The sequence below is a fragment of the Mastigoproctus giganteus genome, chromosome 12, assembly GCF_048544385.1.
Source record: "Mastigoproctus giganteus isolate SK-2022 chromosome 12, ASM4854438v1, whole genome shotgun sequence".
Lineage (NCBI taxonomy): Eukaryota > Metazoa > Arthropoda > Arachnida > Uropygi > Thelyphonidae > Mastigoproctus > Mastigoproctus giganteus.
Window position 1 is genome coordinate 147,448,352 of NC_143586.1, and position 16,139 is coordinate 147,464,490.

Genomic DNA, 16,139 nt, shown 5'->3' on the forward strand with positions numbered 1-16,139 from the left:
AGTAAGGAAGTTTCTATCCTGTCTGATGAATATTATATTAAAAGGTAATGTTTCTAATTCATACCAAAACAAGAAAAGGGAAAAAATTAAATAAAAATTCACGAACCAAGGAAAACTTGTTTACTTGAACATAAAGCAATTCAACAGCACTAGAAGTAACCTCATCATTGTTTTGCCCATTCACAGAATACCATGCTTGTAGATAGTTGTGCAGCCAATAGAGCTGAAACTCACGTTCTGGAAACAGCTCAGGAAGAAATGTGTCAACACCTATATATACACATATATCATTATCAAAAATTTAGCGAATATATTTAAAGTAAATAAAGAAAATTTTTTCATTGATTAAACATAATTTATTCTAAATACAACTAACTGCTTTTCACAGTTTCAAAAAAGGAAATATTAGAACAGGAATGCAGATCTAGCTTTCTTATATACACTTTAGTAAAGGTGCTGTATCTGTTACCTTTTCCTTCAGTTAAGGAAAAGGGTAGGATCAGATTGTGCATTCAACACCATTGATACAGTTTATTCATTCAATGTCCTTCTTTTCCTATAAAAATTAATGAGTAATATTTTCTGAGGCATAGTAAGGAAAGGAATATAAATACAAGTTTTCAGTCTTTTTTTTTTTTTTTTTTATTATTTGTAAGAAATTAAGGTTTAATATTTACTTATTTTACTTATTAATTTTTACTTAGTTTTACAAAATTAACAGCCAAATAATACTTTCTCAAGTGTGGTAAAGACCACACTTGAGAAAGTATTATTTGGCTGTTAATTTTGTGGGAAAACAAAGATGACAAATTTCTACAGAATCATCTCTAGACGGAGCCAAATGCATAGTGATAATCCCATGCCATACAAGGAATAGGTGATTGGCACAATATTTCAATATTTCTAGACTATAAAGTCTATCAGTCCCCCTCCTTCAAAGATGCAATCATTTTGATAAGTTGTCACCACTGTTTTCACTTAACAGATGTTAAGCAAAAGCAGTGGTCCCCTTATGAAAAATAAAATAGAATAAAAAAAGTGGCGATACTGTTTTCACTTAACATCTACTGAGAAAAAAAAAATTATAAATACTATATTTATCTGAAATTGTTTTTGCAAATCTGGCTAGTTGACTAGTTGTTTAGAATTAGTACTGAGACAAACTAAGACTATCAGGCATTGGTATAATGTTAATTGTGTGTATTTGATGGTCAGTTTGCATGGTTTGCTGGATGAAAAACTCCAAGTTTCTGAGAGGGGAAAAAACATGCAATCTTAACTTAAGACCAATTAACATAGTCATGATGTAAAAAAAATCTAATAAAAATTCCTTCCATCTAAACAGGAATTAACTCCAACCCTTTTCTACAGGATGTGAAGGACAACAAATGTAGCCACTTGCAAGCAGAACGAGTATTGAAATCGATATTTTGAATTAAGGACATTACAAGATGCAATGAAAAAATGTTTGGGGACTTTGTGCCATGAAATTGCAGCACTCTATCATACTGCAACTTGTGAAACATGTTTAGTGGCTCTTCTAAACAGTAACATAAGAATAAACTCTTTATCTGCAGCCACTCTGAATCAGTGCAAGTTAACCAGAATGTGTTCATGTTTTTTGCTGCAGTTTAACACATTCACTGCTTCTTCTTGCAAATATTCAGCATTAGATTTTTGATCAACTTGGAGGGGAACCATCCTGCTTTTAGAACTTTTTCTTCCAATTTGCCAGAAGAAAAACTGGATATTTTTGTCAAGCAACCTTAGCCTTACTAATTCACCTTCATGATGGTGGGACTGTTAGTAATCCTGGGTATAACCTCGATGCACAAACACACTGTGGGGGACCACCCAGGTGTGAACCAACGTAAGCAGGGGTCGAGGTGTGGTGCCCACACATGGAGGAATGCCACCCCTCTGTGTTACCAGGCAATACTAGGTGGTAGATGACACTCATCAACCGGTGCAATACCACTTCTTTGCTTATTGGAGGCTTGAAGGGGTGGAACCCAGGTTTAGTCTCCAGAGCTAAGTTCCGGTCAACACTTCCCCACCTCTTTCATCATGCAGTATGACTAACTTTTGAGATTATGATGAACAGCATGGCGAGATCCAATCTTCCTTACATTTCAAGGGTAGAGCTTAAAAGGTGTTTGCAGGCTAGCCACTAGTTAGTACACCAGACCAAACCTATTGGTAACTCTTTAGGAGGCTTCCAGATCAGCTAGTGTATAATCTTGCTGCCTCTACTCTGCCAGACAGTGACTGGAGGGAGTTTGAGTAGTGCGTATGTGGGAGGCATTGTCGAGGCCACGTTATGTCAAGGATCTGGGTATATTCTTACCATGTGTACGCCATATCCAAAAATTTCATTACTTCATAAAGCATGTCCCACTCACTTTTTCTTACTATTGAATATACCATGAATTGTCAAACTAATAGAGTAAGCTTATCTGAAAAAAGATCTCAACCTCCCAAACACTTTCTGGTTCATTTCACAAACAAACGTGATCTCAATTCTAATCTCAACGACGACCATCTCCACTAGCAGTCTGCCAAACCCCACGTACTTTTTCTGACAGAATTTTAGTTATCGGTTGATTCAACTAATGCTCATCTCAGTTGCCCAAATTATTCATTGTATGATTCCTTTCGCATCAAAGGTGGTACTGTTCCGATATTTCCTGCCAGAGACTTGGTCATTTGGAATCTCCTCTTTTCGATCTTCTCTGGCTTAAAATCTCTCTACCTCATTCTGTCAAATTCATCTGTTGTCTCTACCATTCTCCCAACTCCACTAATCACTTGGAGCTCTTTGACTTCCTCTCTTTGCAACTTGACTTTCTCCAGTCCAACTTTCCTAACAGTGAGGTAATTTTCCTTGGTGAGTTTGACGTTCACAACTCCAGCTGGCTTCCGATTTCTAGTCACACTAACCCAGCTGGTCGAGATGCTGAGGCTTTTGCAATTACTAATGTCCTTGCACAGATTGTTCATTTACTTACAAGGATACTGGACAATCCTACATACAGCCAACACTATTGATCTTTTTCTCATAAACAACCCTTCTATGTACACGGTCGAAGTGAGCGGTCATTTAGGCACCACAGATCACAACTTGGTGATTGTCTCTTCTCCAATGGAGACTTTATCTCATGGCTATTCCCAACCTCTTATTGTTTGGCATTACAAGAATGCAAAATGGGATGACCTGCGAGATTTTTTTTCTTCTTTTCCTTGGTCGGATTACTGTTTCAAAATTTCTGATGTCAACATTTGCTCAGATTGTGTCAGTGAAATTATTCTTGTAGGAATGGAATCCTTTATTGCACACTCCACTTTAAAATCTTGTCCTTTAAACCTTGGTTTTCCAATAAATGTGCTAAGGCTGTTCAAGAGAAGAACGTTGCATATCGTAATTGGCTTGTTTCCAATTCTTCAGTTTCATTTTCTGCCTACACCAAAGTTCGCAACAATTGTAAAGCAGTTATTAATCAGTCCAAACTAGATTTTGAACAGACTAAGAGTAGAAAACTTGCTTCTTGCCCTATGGTAGCCGAGCATTCTGGTCTCTTGCCAAAACTATTGGCTGCAGGTTTTGCCCATCTCTGCTCCCACCTCTGTCAAAACTAGATCGTTTTATTGTCACTTCAGCCAAGGATAAAGCTGACCTGTTAGCATCCCATTTTTCTTCCAACTCATGTATTAATGATCTTGGTAAAACACCTCCCACCATTCCCAACACGCTCCATTCAATGCCTCCTGTGGTCTTCCATCAAAAGGATGTCAGAAGGATTTTGATGAATCTTGATGCTCAAAAAGCTCCAGCTTCTGATGGTATTTCTCCACTTGTTCTCAAAACCTGTGCTCCTGAACTTACTCCTGTTCTTTGCCGCCTTTTTTCACTTTCTTATTTCAAAGGTGTTTTTCCTACTGCTTGGAAACTTGCTCATATCCAGCCAGTTCATAAAAGGGTGAGAAATCCCTCCCATCCGATTATCGTCCTATTGCAATTACTTCTACTCTTTCTAAAGTAATGGAGACATCAATTAACTGCCAACTCTTAAACTACCTACAAACTTTCCGTCTGATCAATGATCGCCAATATGGATTCCATCAGTGTCGATCCTCTGCTGATATTCTGGCTTATGTTACTCATTTATGGACAAATTCAATGGAAAAGTTTAGTGAAACACAAGCAGTTGCTCTTGACATCTCAAAGGCTTTTGATCGTGTTTGGCAATAAGGTCTTCTAAACAAGCTTCCACCTTATGGTTTGCCAACTGCTTTTTGTAATTGGTTATCCAGTTTTCTCTCTGATTACTCATTGAAGGTGATGGTAGATGGCTCTCTGCTTCTAACTTCTCCACTAATGCTAGTGTCCCCCAAGGTTCAGTTCTTTCCCCCACTCTTTTCCTCTTGTATATTAATGACCTTCTTCCATTGACCGCAAATCCTATCCATAGTTTTGCTGATGTTAGCACATTGCATTCCACTTCCCAGTTTTAGAAACCTTGCCCTGCTCAATCAGCTTCAACTTCTCAAATATCTAGGCGTCTCCGTAGCCAGGTGGGAAGGAGCAGCAGTGCGTACCACACACTTCTTGATTAGACCGGGGTTCGAGCCCGTCACCACCAAATATGGAGGATGCGGAAAGGTCAGGGAATGACCACCGCATATTCCAGAGCAATATGGCCTTAGTTGCTAATGCTCCTAAAAACCAAAACAACAAAAAAACAACATCTCAAATATCTGCTTCCAATTCCTTAAATGCCGATCTCCAGGTAATTCTCCACTGGGGCAATGACAACTTAGTTGATTTCAATTCTTCTGAAACTCAGTCCTGTCTTATAACTCACAAAAAGGGTTCTTTTGCTCCTATGCTTATCTTTGGTGACACTCCGATTTCTAGGCAAAATGAAATATCTCTTTTGGGGATTACCCTGACTTCTCTCTCTCTTGGCACAAACACATTACAAATATTGCTTCCTCTGCATCTAAAAAATTCTTTTTCTCTTTCGTTCTCAGCGTTACTTTTCTTCCAAACAGCTGTTCACTCTGTACAAATCGCAAATCCGTCCTACCATGGAATATTGTTCCCACAACTAGGGTGGTGCCCCCAAAACCTCTCTCGGGCTTCTAGATTTTATTCAGAAGAAGGCAGTTAGGTTAATTAATAACTCCTCTCTAACTTAGTCTCTTCACTCACTGTCTCATACACGTACTGTTTCTGCTGCATGCCTTTTCTACAGATACTTCTATCAGCAAGGAACAAAACGTCACTCAAAATCTGGGATGAACTTCACGGAGATTGCTTTTTGGAAAATCACCCGCCTATTGAAGAAATTTCATTAAAAGTTGAATACACGACAGGGACCTCTACCAGTGATACTCCCAATTTGACAAGTAAATATTTCGAAAATGATATGCATGATCCAGGGTTATGGCAAAAATTGTTAACGAACAGTATTAGAATGTTTTTAGTAGACCTCGATCTAGAACAAGTTCAAAATTATAACTTTCATTTAGATGATAAGAATAGGTCATTTTCTACAGAATATTATTATAAACAATTAAGTAATGGGGAAAAAATTCTTAGAAGCTGGTTATTATATTCAAAGTCAAAAAATTCTGTATTCTGCCTCTGTTGCAAACTATTTCATAATAAAACTATGGGTTTAACGATGATATTGGTATTTTTGATTGGGAACATGTATTGAGAGCTTTAGATAGACATGAAAAAAGTAAAGCACACATTGACAGTTTTAATCTCAAAAAATCTATTAAACATGAAAACACCATTGATGCATTCAGTGAGAATTTGATAAAATTTTAAAAACAGAGATGGAAAGCAGTAATAGGAAGAATTATTTACGCAATTCAGTTTTTGGCAGGGCAAAATTTAGCTTTAAGAGGCCATAATAAGGCGCATTTAGGGCTAGAGCCTCAAGCTGCGAACAAATTTAGACTATGTATTTAGACTATGTAGGCCATAATAATAAATTGTATGAGGAAAGAAACGGAAGTTTTCTAAAATTAATAGAAACATTTGCACAGTTTGATAGCATTACGGCAGAACATTTAACATGCATTCAAAATGATAGTTAAAAAAAATGCCTCATTATCTAGGGGATAAAATTCAGAACGAAAAATATCTGTAATTGGTCAGAAAGTGAAAAATATTATTTTAGATATGTTAAAACAAAGTGAATATTATTCAATTATATTAAATTGTACGCCAGATGCTAATCACGAAGAACAAATAATGATAATTGTAAGATTTGTTAACTTAAATAATGAAGCAAAAAAAATTGAAGTAGAAGAACATTTATTAGGCTTTTGTTGAATTTCAGATATACAACAGGTGAGGGTCTTACTAATTTTCTACTTAATTTTTTAAAGCAAGAAAACATTGTTAATGATACATGTGGCCAATCCTATGACAATGGGGCTAACATAAAAGATAAAAATAGTGGTCTTCGGAAACAAATTTAAATATCAACCCGAGAGCATTTTATGTGCCATGCACAGTGCATAGTTTAAATTTAGTAATAAATGATGCCGCAAAAGTTTCTCTAGAAATTGAAAATTTTATTGTCATTGTTCAGGAAATATACGTATTCTTTTCGGCATCTACATATTGGTTGAAAATTTTAATGGAAGAGTACCCCACATTAACTGTTAAATCGATGTGGGAAACCAGGTGGGGAAGCAGGGGTAATGCAATAAATGCACTCAAGTACAATTTGGATGCAACATATGATACATTATTTACTTTGTATAATGATTAATCTCAGGATAGTAATTCTCTAAATTCTGCCAAATATTAACTAACAAAAATCAAGTTGTACAAATTTATATGTTCTGTTGTAGTTTGGTGCAACATTTTGTCAAAAATTAATATTGTCAGTAATTTAATGCAAAAGTCTGATCAAGTCATACCGACAATAATAGAAGTGTTAAAACAAGTAAATGACTATTTCAAAGAGTGCAGAATTGATGATAGCTTCAAAAACATGTTAGAGGAAGCTAAGAAAATTGCTGAAGAAACAGATTGTGAGACATCTTTTCCAGATGTTGAAATAATTCCACCGCGTAAGAAAAAGTTGTTATTGTTATTTGGTTTTTAGGAGCATTAGCAACTAAGGCCATATTGCTCCGGGGATGTGCGGTGGTCATTCCCTGACCTTTCCGCATTCTCCGTATTTGGTGGTGACGGGCTCAAACCCCGGTCTAATCAAGAAGCGTGTGCTACACACTGCCGCTCCTTCCCACCTGGCTACGGAGGCGCACGTAAGAAAAAGAGATTGCTTTGTATGAAAATGTGGAAGATGAAAGTATTTTAACGCCGGAATATCTTTATAAAGTCAATTTTTATTTTACTATTTTGGATACAGCAATTTCCAGAATTAAGGAAACATTCAAATTTATTCATATGCATAATGATAGTTTTCAATTTTCAGATAACATTTTTTCATTAAAATCGCCTGAAAGAGATACAAAATTTAAATATTGTATGGATTTACAAATTAAATTATCAGACAGTGCACAACAGGAATCTGACAAATGCTTTGGAATTGTGCGATGAAATAGATATTCTTTTAACTTATATTAAATCTAAAATGAATTCCTTGGCAAATTTAGAATACATTTTTTCGAATTACATGGTCAGTTTATTGCCAAACCTTACTATAGCTTTAAGAATATTCTTAACGATGTCAGTTACATCAGGAGAGAGATGTTTTTCAATACTTAAGATTATTAAAAATCATTTACGATCAACTATGAAACAAGACAGGCTTTCGAAATTAAGTATTATTGGTATTGAAAACACAATTGTTTCCAAATTAGATATATCTGACATTATTAATGAGTTTGCAACAAAAAAAAGCAAGGAAAATTGATTTTACGTAATGACATATAGGTAATGCAATTGTTATTGTTAATATAGTTTACTATAAGTATATACACTGGTGTTCAAAGAAAGTGCATCACCTCCTAAAATTGTAATTGTCGTCCAAATAAGTTTATGGCAATATTTCTTACAGATTGCATCAGATAAGATTGACACGCGTAGATGATGATGTAATATTGCATCAACTGTTACTTTCAGCTATATAAGTATGCTCTGCAATGACTACAGTCATTCCTTGCTCATGTCAGGATGGCAAGTTACATGCAGTTGACGCCATGAAGAAAGAGTGCTATTGTTGCTTTATGTGAGAAAGGATGTTCTTCCCGTCATATTGCTTATAGGGTGTCTTGTAATCAGTTGACAGTGAGCAGATTTCTTTCCAAACTCAAGAATACTGGTTCTGCTGATAGGAAAAAAAAGGAATCGGACGCAAACGAGTCTCTACGCCAAAACAGGACCAGGTTTTGAAGCACTTATGCCTTAAAAACCATAAAGCTTCTTCATCTGAGCTGAAAAGTTGTTGTTGTTGTTTTGGTTTTTAGGAGTATTAGCAACTAAGGCCATATTGCTCCGGGGATATGCGGTGGTCATTCCCTGACCTTTCAGCATCCTCCGTATTTGATGGTCACGGGCTCGAACCCCGGTCTAATCAAGAGGCATGTGCTATGCATTGCTGCTCTTGCCCACCTGGCCTGAGCTGAAAAGAGAATGGGAAGAACATACAGGAGTGGTAGAAAGTACAGTAACAGCCAGAAGACACCTCTTCAAAAATGGACTTGTAGCCTGTCGTCCTAAGAAGAAGCCCCTCCTCACACAAAGAAACAAAAAAGGCCCACTTAATTTGGTGTAAGGAGCAAGTCAAATGGACCCCCGAGCAGTGGAAGTCAGTTATTTTCTCGGATGAGAAGAAATTCAATCTGCATGGCTCTGATGGGAGACAAACGATTCGTCGTAGATGTGGTGAAGAATACCATCCAGACTGTATGTTGTCTACAGTGAAGTTCCCTATCAGCCAAATGATATGGGGATGCATTTCGTATCGTGGAGTAAGTCACCTGCAGTTTATAAAAGGTTCTGTAAATACCAGTGGATACCTCGCTATATTGGAAGGCAAATTGCAGCCAACCATTAGAGACCATTTCAACTTGCCAAGTAACTGCATCTTTCAGGACGACTCCGCTCCTTTCATCCAGTGAAAAGTGTAGGCACTTCTGTAGTTACTTTAGCTTCATTTCTGCATTAGAGTTTCGATGGTGTTTACATTTGTTACAGGTGAAAAAATGGTTGGAAGAATGGTCCATTACAACTGCTAGCTGTCCAGGAAACAGCCCAGACCTGAATTCTATAGAGAACCGTTGGCATCGTGTGGAATCTGCAGTTGTCAGAAAGAAACCAAAGAACCGTCATGAACATCACAAAGCCATAATTTGTGTTTGGAACCATGAACTATCAGTCGATTATCTTCAGTTTTCCGACCCACCTAACACTGCCTCGATAGCATCGACAAATATTCTTGCACCCTTTCTATTTAAGTGTACCCCATCCCTGTAGAAGCAGTCTCTCCTGTCAACAAGCACAGACCAGGCTGAGAAAATTCTACTCCTTGAGCCTTACACAATCGCTCCAGGGCCGAATTGATCGACAAGACTCTCATCATATACTCCCACCTATCATGCCTGGGCAGAATTGCAGACGCTTTCACATTCAACCCTAACTCACGGCTTTTTTTCAACATTGACCTGTACTTGAGTAAATCTGCAGATTGCAGATTTCTTACTCTTGTCGTTAGTTCCAATGTGTACAACAATATCACCTTTTGTGCCCTTAAAAGATGATATCTGCTCTACAGCATCATCAACTTTTGCCCCAGCAAAAATACCCTGGTTCTGTTCCATCTATCCTTCTTGAATAGTATATTCCCAGTTTCCCTTACAATAGAGTCACTAACAATAACTAGTTCCTTTGGGACTAGTGCATTCTGCCTTGGAAATTGCCTCTGTGTTGCCAGGAGTGAGCTCTGCAATTGAGCTGGGCAGCTGAGAGCTTGATGGGACCCTCACATTAATTTCTTCAAGGGCATTTACCCTACACCTCAAGCTCTCATAGATGCCCATCAGAACGCTGAGTTGGTACCTAATTTCTTGGCACTCTAGACACCTAGCACACACAAAGGCATCCTCCTTGGCTAGCATCCATCATCATTGTCCCCTTTGTTTCTCTCCCGAGTCGCAGCACTCTCACTAGTCTGTGATCTTATCTTCGCAGCTCTAGTCTAGGTCATGATTTCTGTTTAAATACAATTTAATTAACAATGAAATTTAATAAGATTAATAATATTTTTGATTAATTGATAATACTATAATAAGCTAACAGACACCTAAATACAGTGCTTCGTATTACGCTATCTAGTTTTACTTTATACTTTCAGTTCAAGATATATATACGTTACACTATTTCTTATCGACTACAATATGGTGGCTAGTTCAATATTGGTGCCAACAATGGGAGTTGTAACTTCCAAAAACTGCTGGTTAAATTCAAAATAAGAAGCTAATGAATGCTACTAAACCTATTTAATATCTCTGTAAAACACAATGTACTACGTTAATTAATGAAGAATACGGTAAAAATTAAAAATACTTATCCCTTTACAGCAGCCAAAAATCCACTGACTGTTCTCTTCCGCAACCAGAGTGCCCTTCCAAACAATATGTCCCTCGAAGCGCCCCTTACTCCAAACATATTAACAAAATGTTCGATGCAATGTGATAATAATTCATTTGTCTGCACGTAAAACTACAGTTCCAGCACAAGAATGCCTTACTTAAAAAATATAAACTCAGCCATCCATGTATATAATATTCAATAATGATTGTGAGCCATGTTCTGACATAGTAAAACTTGCCACAATACAAATAAAATTAGAGTATAACAACAGTGCTTCAAAAGTTAGTTATAACACTAGTCTTAAAACAGAAAATAAAACTATTATGCATTTTTGTCCCTTGTCTAGCAGTATGATACTGCTAGAAAAAAAAAAAAAAAAAAACACTTCGGCAGCCTGCTCACCAATTGTATATTATATTCAATTTATTAAAATATCTTACCTGGAAAAAAAAAAATAATAATAAATGAATAAACTGATATATGCATGGCATGGGGATGGTGCTGTCTGACAGTACCTTAACTGGCTTAGATATCCAAATGTAAACCACATTTAGCTAATCAACATCCCATTGTAATCATAGTCAAGTACTATAGTCCTCAAGAAATAACAAAGATTAAGTTTGAGTAATTTAATTTTAAATAATTTTAGCATACATTTAAATTATCTTAAAGAAACTTTTAACAAGTAACCTTTATTCCTAGAGAATTAAATATTTCAGAACTTCACTTACCTGAAAATTCACAAAAGTGGTTTCCAATATCAAAAGCTTGGTAATTATAATCAGCATACTCATAATCAACGAATGCTACAAATTCTGCAAAAAATAAATACATATAAAATTATTCAACTGTGCTTTTTAGTTCCAATTTACCCATCATAAATACACCCATATCTATTTATAACAAAATAGATTTTAATAATCAATAAACCAATGGCAATTGAAGTACCAACATTAAAGATAGAAAGTTGCAAAAGAGTATAATAAAAAGAGCATAAAAAAAGCTTCACACCTTTAAAAAGTTTAAAGCTAACAACAGCAACAAAAAAAAATTCATCCTTTTTCAAGGACTATAAAACCTTTTTCTAATAAGTAAAAAAAATATAATTTTTTTGGCATTTCCATTCTATTTGAAGAACAGATTTAATTAACTTAAATGTAAAATCCATTTACTGATTTATTACCTTCCTTATAAAAAAATAGTAATTGCAACCATGGAAACATTTCTTATACATTAAAAGTTTAAAAATATTTGTTTTTTTATTTTTAAAATGTTTTTCTATAAATTTTAATATATTGCCTTGTTGTTATTTGGTTTTTAGGAGCATTAGCAACTAAGGCCATATTGCTCCAGGATATGGCAGTGGTCATTCCCTGACCTTTCCGCATCCTCCGTATTTGGTGGTGACGGGCTTGAACCCCGGTCTAATCAAGAAGTGTGTGCTACGCACTGCTGCTCCTTCCCACCTGGCTACGGAGGTGCCTATATTGCCTTGTAAAACATTGTGACAAATTGGGCTACTAAAGTTTCAATTTGATTTATACAAATCTCTTTATAAACTTTTGGCATCCCTCACATTGGAAAATATTTCTTCTGAGTTGTCTACTGTTACACTCAGGGTGCCTATCCATCCACCAAAGAGGGAACATGTATTTACAACATGGGGGAGAATTCAGTGAAATGGGTAACAAAAGATATAAATATAAGCCAGGAGAGAGTGAATTTTGCAAAGATAATTCTTATTAAATTTTCCTAGGAAACTTAGATTCATTATCACTGTAATGATATCATGAATAATCTCCTTGACAAAAGAAATTCTGAAAGGTACCATCAGCTATTGAGTTGGGTGCATCCATTTTTTGGAATGAAGAATGGATGACATTATCATTATTAGCAGTGGCAAACGATGCAAGAAAACAAGCCTATATAGCATCAGTCAAAAAAAAAAAAAAAAAACCCCTACTCATTTCATCTTAATTCTATTCCCATCTAATAATTATTTTATTTAATCCTTCCATAAATTTAATCCAACTATCTACTACCAACAAAAACACCAGAGAGAAGTCTGAACCAACAATCAATTATTCTCTAGCTGAAACAGTTTTTCACATCAATCCAGCAACTATCCTTTTTTCAACTTATGCACCTTTATGTGTGTTATCTGAGCAAATGGTAAACTAAATGCTGATAGAATCCTGAAGGATGCCATTGACATTCAGTTTACTCAATCTATTTAGATCCTTAAATAATTTGATAGTCTCTCAGTGTAAGTGTCTGGTTTCTAAGGTCTGTAATTTGCAGAACTGAAGTCATATTTATTGTTTATCTTCATTGATTAATATTTATTATTTATCAGTTATTCACTGAATGAATAATCCAATGAATATCACTGATTCAGATAATCAATTATATTCATTTGATTATCTTCAAAAGGGTAAATCAATTATGAGTGAATGTTATTCTTCTTTGTTACTAAATTTCATGGGCAATTTTATGCCTTCTAAGCAATTAGATTAGCTTTTCTCACAATGTTTGCCCACATTCAAAAGGTAGGCCAAACACTGTGGAAAGGAACAGACAACACTAAAAAAATATTTGAAAGGCCAAAACTTTGGAGCAAATAAGCATATTAGTCATGCAGTTCAAGAGTGGTTAGAGAAGCAAGATAGTGGATCCCACTGTAGGGATGGCCTAGAAACAAAGAAAATGGCATTAGGGGTAGAACAATTAGAGGTGACTATAAAAAATGGATATAAAAATGGATTCATATCCAAGAGAGCTTCATTGTTTCTATGGTAAATCAGAAACTTTTCTAATACCCTCGTGATATTTAAATTTTTCACATTCTGAGTTAGGAAAACGAGAGCCCTGAAAGATACATAGTATTAACATTTCTAAAATGGTTAATATAAATTTTCTTCTTGGAAAAACTTACAAAAATAAACACAGTTAAATGAAAATATAAATCCAGTATAATCAATATGTATATACACTTCAGACTATAATTATGTTGTACCAAAAATCAAGTAGTAGTAGAGGCTTATGACGCAAGAAAGCAAGCTTATGTAACATTAGAAAAAAAAAAATTTTTTTACACATCCGTTCCCTCTAAACATTTGTCCAGTTGCTCCTAGAATTTATGTAAGTTATAAACTTCCACCACAACAGATGGAAGTTTGTTTCAGCAATTAATCACCCGCAGGTTAAAGGCAAATTTCCACACATATATTCTACAACTGTCTTTCCTCAATTTAAATTTATGTCCCCTCAGGTTCATAATCTGAGCAAGAGGAAGAATCCCATAAGAACTGAGCCTGCTCAACCTATTCAAGGCCTTATACGCTTCAATCAGATCACCTCGCATGTACCTAGTTTCCAGATGCTGCAATTTGCACAACTTAAGCCTTTCTCGGTAAGAGGACCCCCTTCATTCCCCTCATCAATCTTGTTGCCCTTCTTTGTACTTGTTCTAACAACTTTATATTCTTCCTAAAATAAGGTCTCCAGACCTGTATGCAGTACTCAAGGAGTGGCCTGACTATTGCATTATACTACTAGCAAAATTCTTATATACCCATGACCTGTTCTGGCAGCCTGTCTGAACTGCTCAGAAAACTTCATATCTGACTGCATAATTACTCCCAGCTCTTTTTCATTCTCTACCACCCTAAGTGTAGTACTACACAGTTGGTACGTTTCTCTGGGGTTATTTTTACCCATAAGCAAATAGACACTACTTATAAAACATCCAAATTAGTCTTTTCAGAGGGAGGAGCACTGCTTTTCTCATTATCTCCTTGGAATTTTACACTGAAAACATATTTTGCACAAAAAAATATTTTTTCTACCAAGCCATATATTAATGTAGCATTCATGCAAATTAAAAAAAAAAAAACCTATTTAAGGACTTTACTGACTTGAAAATACAGGGAAACAATACAAAAATAATTAATTCTTGTAATATTAATTCACAGTAATACTTATTATTGTTGTGGGAAAAATTTGTTCAATTCTATGATTATCTACTGGGAGCAGCTTGATTAACTGGCCATACTGATAAAATCCACATTTTGGCTAGTTAATTTTGTGCATTTTTCTTTATTATAATCTCAGTTAATTAACTGTAAATTCTACTGTCTATAAATACTCTAGATTTTCTATGGACCGTGTTAACTGGAACAATTTTAAAAATTATTTGACTACAGTTTTCGATAGTAATAATTGTGAGATACCTGGAGAGAGTTTAAATGATATGACAGCTTATGAATATGTAAACTACGTACAGTATCATATTTTCCAGGCTTGTGTGCACTCCACGAGGAGAAAAAGGACTAAAAAGTTGTCTGTGCCGTGGTGGACTACTGCTTTGTCTTCTCTGAGGTCTCAGGTATGCCAGGCTAGGAAAGTATACCAAAGAAATAGACATCTCTCTAGTGTTGATGTGGAATCATTTAAAAATGCCTATAAAGAGAGAAGAAAGGCCTTTCATAAGGCTATTGCTGAGAGCAAGAGAACTTGTCGGCAAAATTTGGTTAATGAAGTTGGTAACAGAGATCCCTGGGGTCTCGTGTATAAAATTTCTCGTAATAAGTTGCTTTGTGGAGAAATATACAACACTGTATTGAACAATAATGATGAGACATCGGATTGGTTTTCTACTGTGGAAACGATTGTTAGAAGACTATTTCCTCAGGATCTTCCTCAAGATGATTCACCTGAACAAACGGAGATACGCCGGATGAACTCTGAGTTTACAGGAGCAGGTGACGCTGAAGCTGAACTCTTCAGTTTGGTGGAGTTGGGTGCAGCAGTAGCTAAATTGAACGTTAAGAAATGTCCAGGTTCGGACTTAATTGAAAATCAAGTAATCATTAAGTTTTATGATTACTTTCCTCAAATTATGTTAAATTTGTTTAATAAATGTTTCACTGAAGGTACTTTTCCAAGACCGTGGAAGATGGCACTGCTAAAGATATTGCATAAGCCTGGTAAGCCCAGGACTGATCCGAGAGCATACAGACCAATTTCTCTCTTGGGTAAGGTTTATGAAAGGTTACTTGCTCCCAGAATTTCTGCGATGTTAGAGGATAAGCATCTGTGTTCTGCTGATCAGCATGGATTTAAGAAGGGGCACTCTACAGAGGACGCCATAACATCTCTTTTAAAGTACATTAAGGATTCTTCTGAGAAATATGTTCTTATGGTCTTTATAGACTTTGAAGGAGCATTTGATTCGGTATGGTGGGAAAGTGCCCTTCGATCTCTAGTGCTTGCAGAGTGTAATAGTTACATATTTAACACTATAAGGTCATACTTTCAGGACAGATTTATTACTGTGCGTGCACGTCATCTGTCATATAGTGCCAGCGTCTCGAGAGGCTGTCCTCAAGGTTCGGTTTTGGGACCTCTCTTCTGGAATGCAGTTTTAGATCAGTGGCTTGTTAAGGAGAGTACAGAGTTTGCTAAGATAGCTTATGCTGATGACCTTGTGATTGGAGTTTCTGGGCGCTCCAGACTTATATTGGAAAGAAAAATACAGTCAGTTTTAGATGAT

General features: G+C 35.9%; 1 protein-coding gene across 5 annotated transcripts in view; it reads right to left on the bottom strand.

Annotated features, from left to right (window-relative positions):
• The window catches only part of LOC150077498 (ethanolamine kinase 1-like), a 131,029-nt gene that overhangs the window by 24,642 nt on the left and 90,248 nt on the right, over nucleotides 1-16,139 (bottom strand). For 4 of the 5 annotated variants that reach the window (XM_090385609.1, XM_090385612.1, XM_090385611.1 and 1 more), the window contains exons 5-6: nucleotides 11,317-11,400; nucleotides 107-270 (exon numbers count right to left, since the gene is read on the bottom strand). In XM_090385609.1, coding sequence (XP_090241735.1) covers nucleotides 107-270; nucleotides 11,317-11,400 — 248 coding nt within the window. The remainder of the gene's footprint in view (nucleotides 1-106; nucleotides 271-11,316; nucleotides 11,401-16,139) is intronic. The other variant, XM_090385610.1, reaches the window with a different exon arrangement.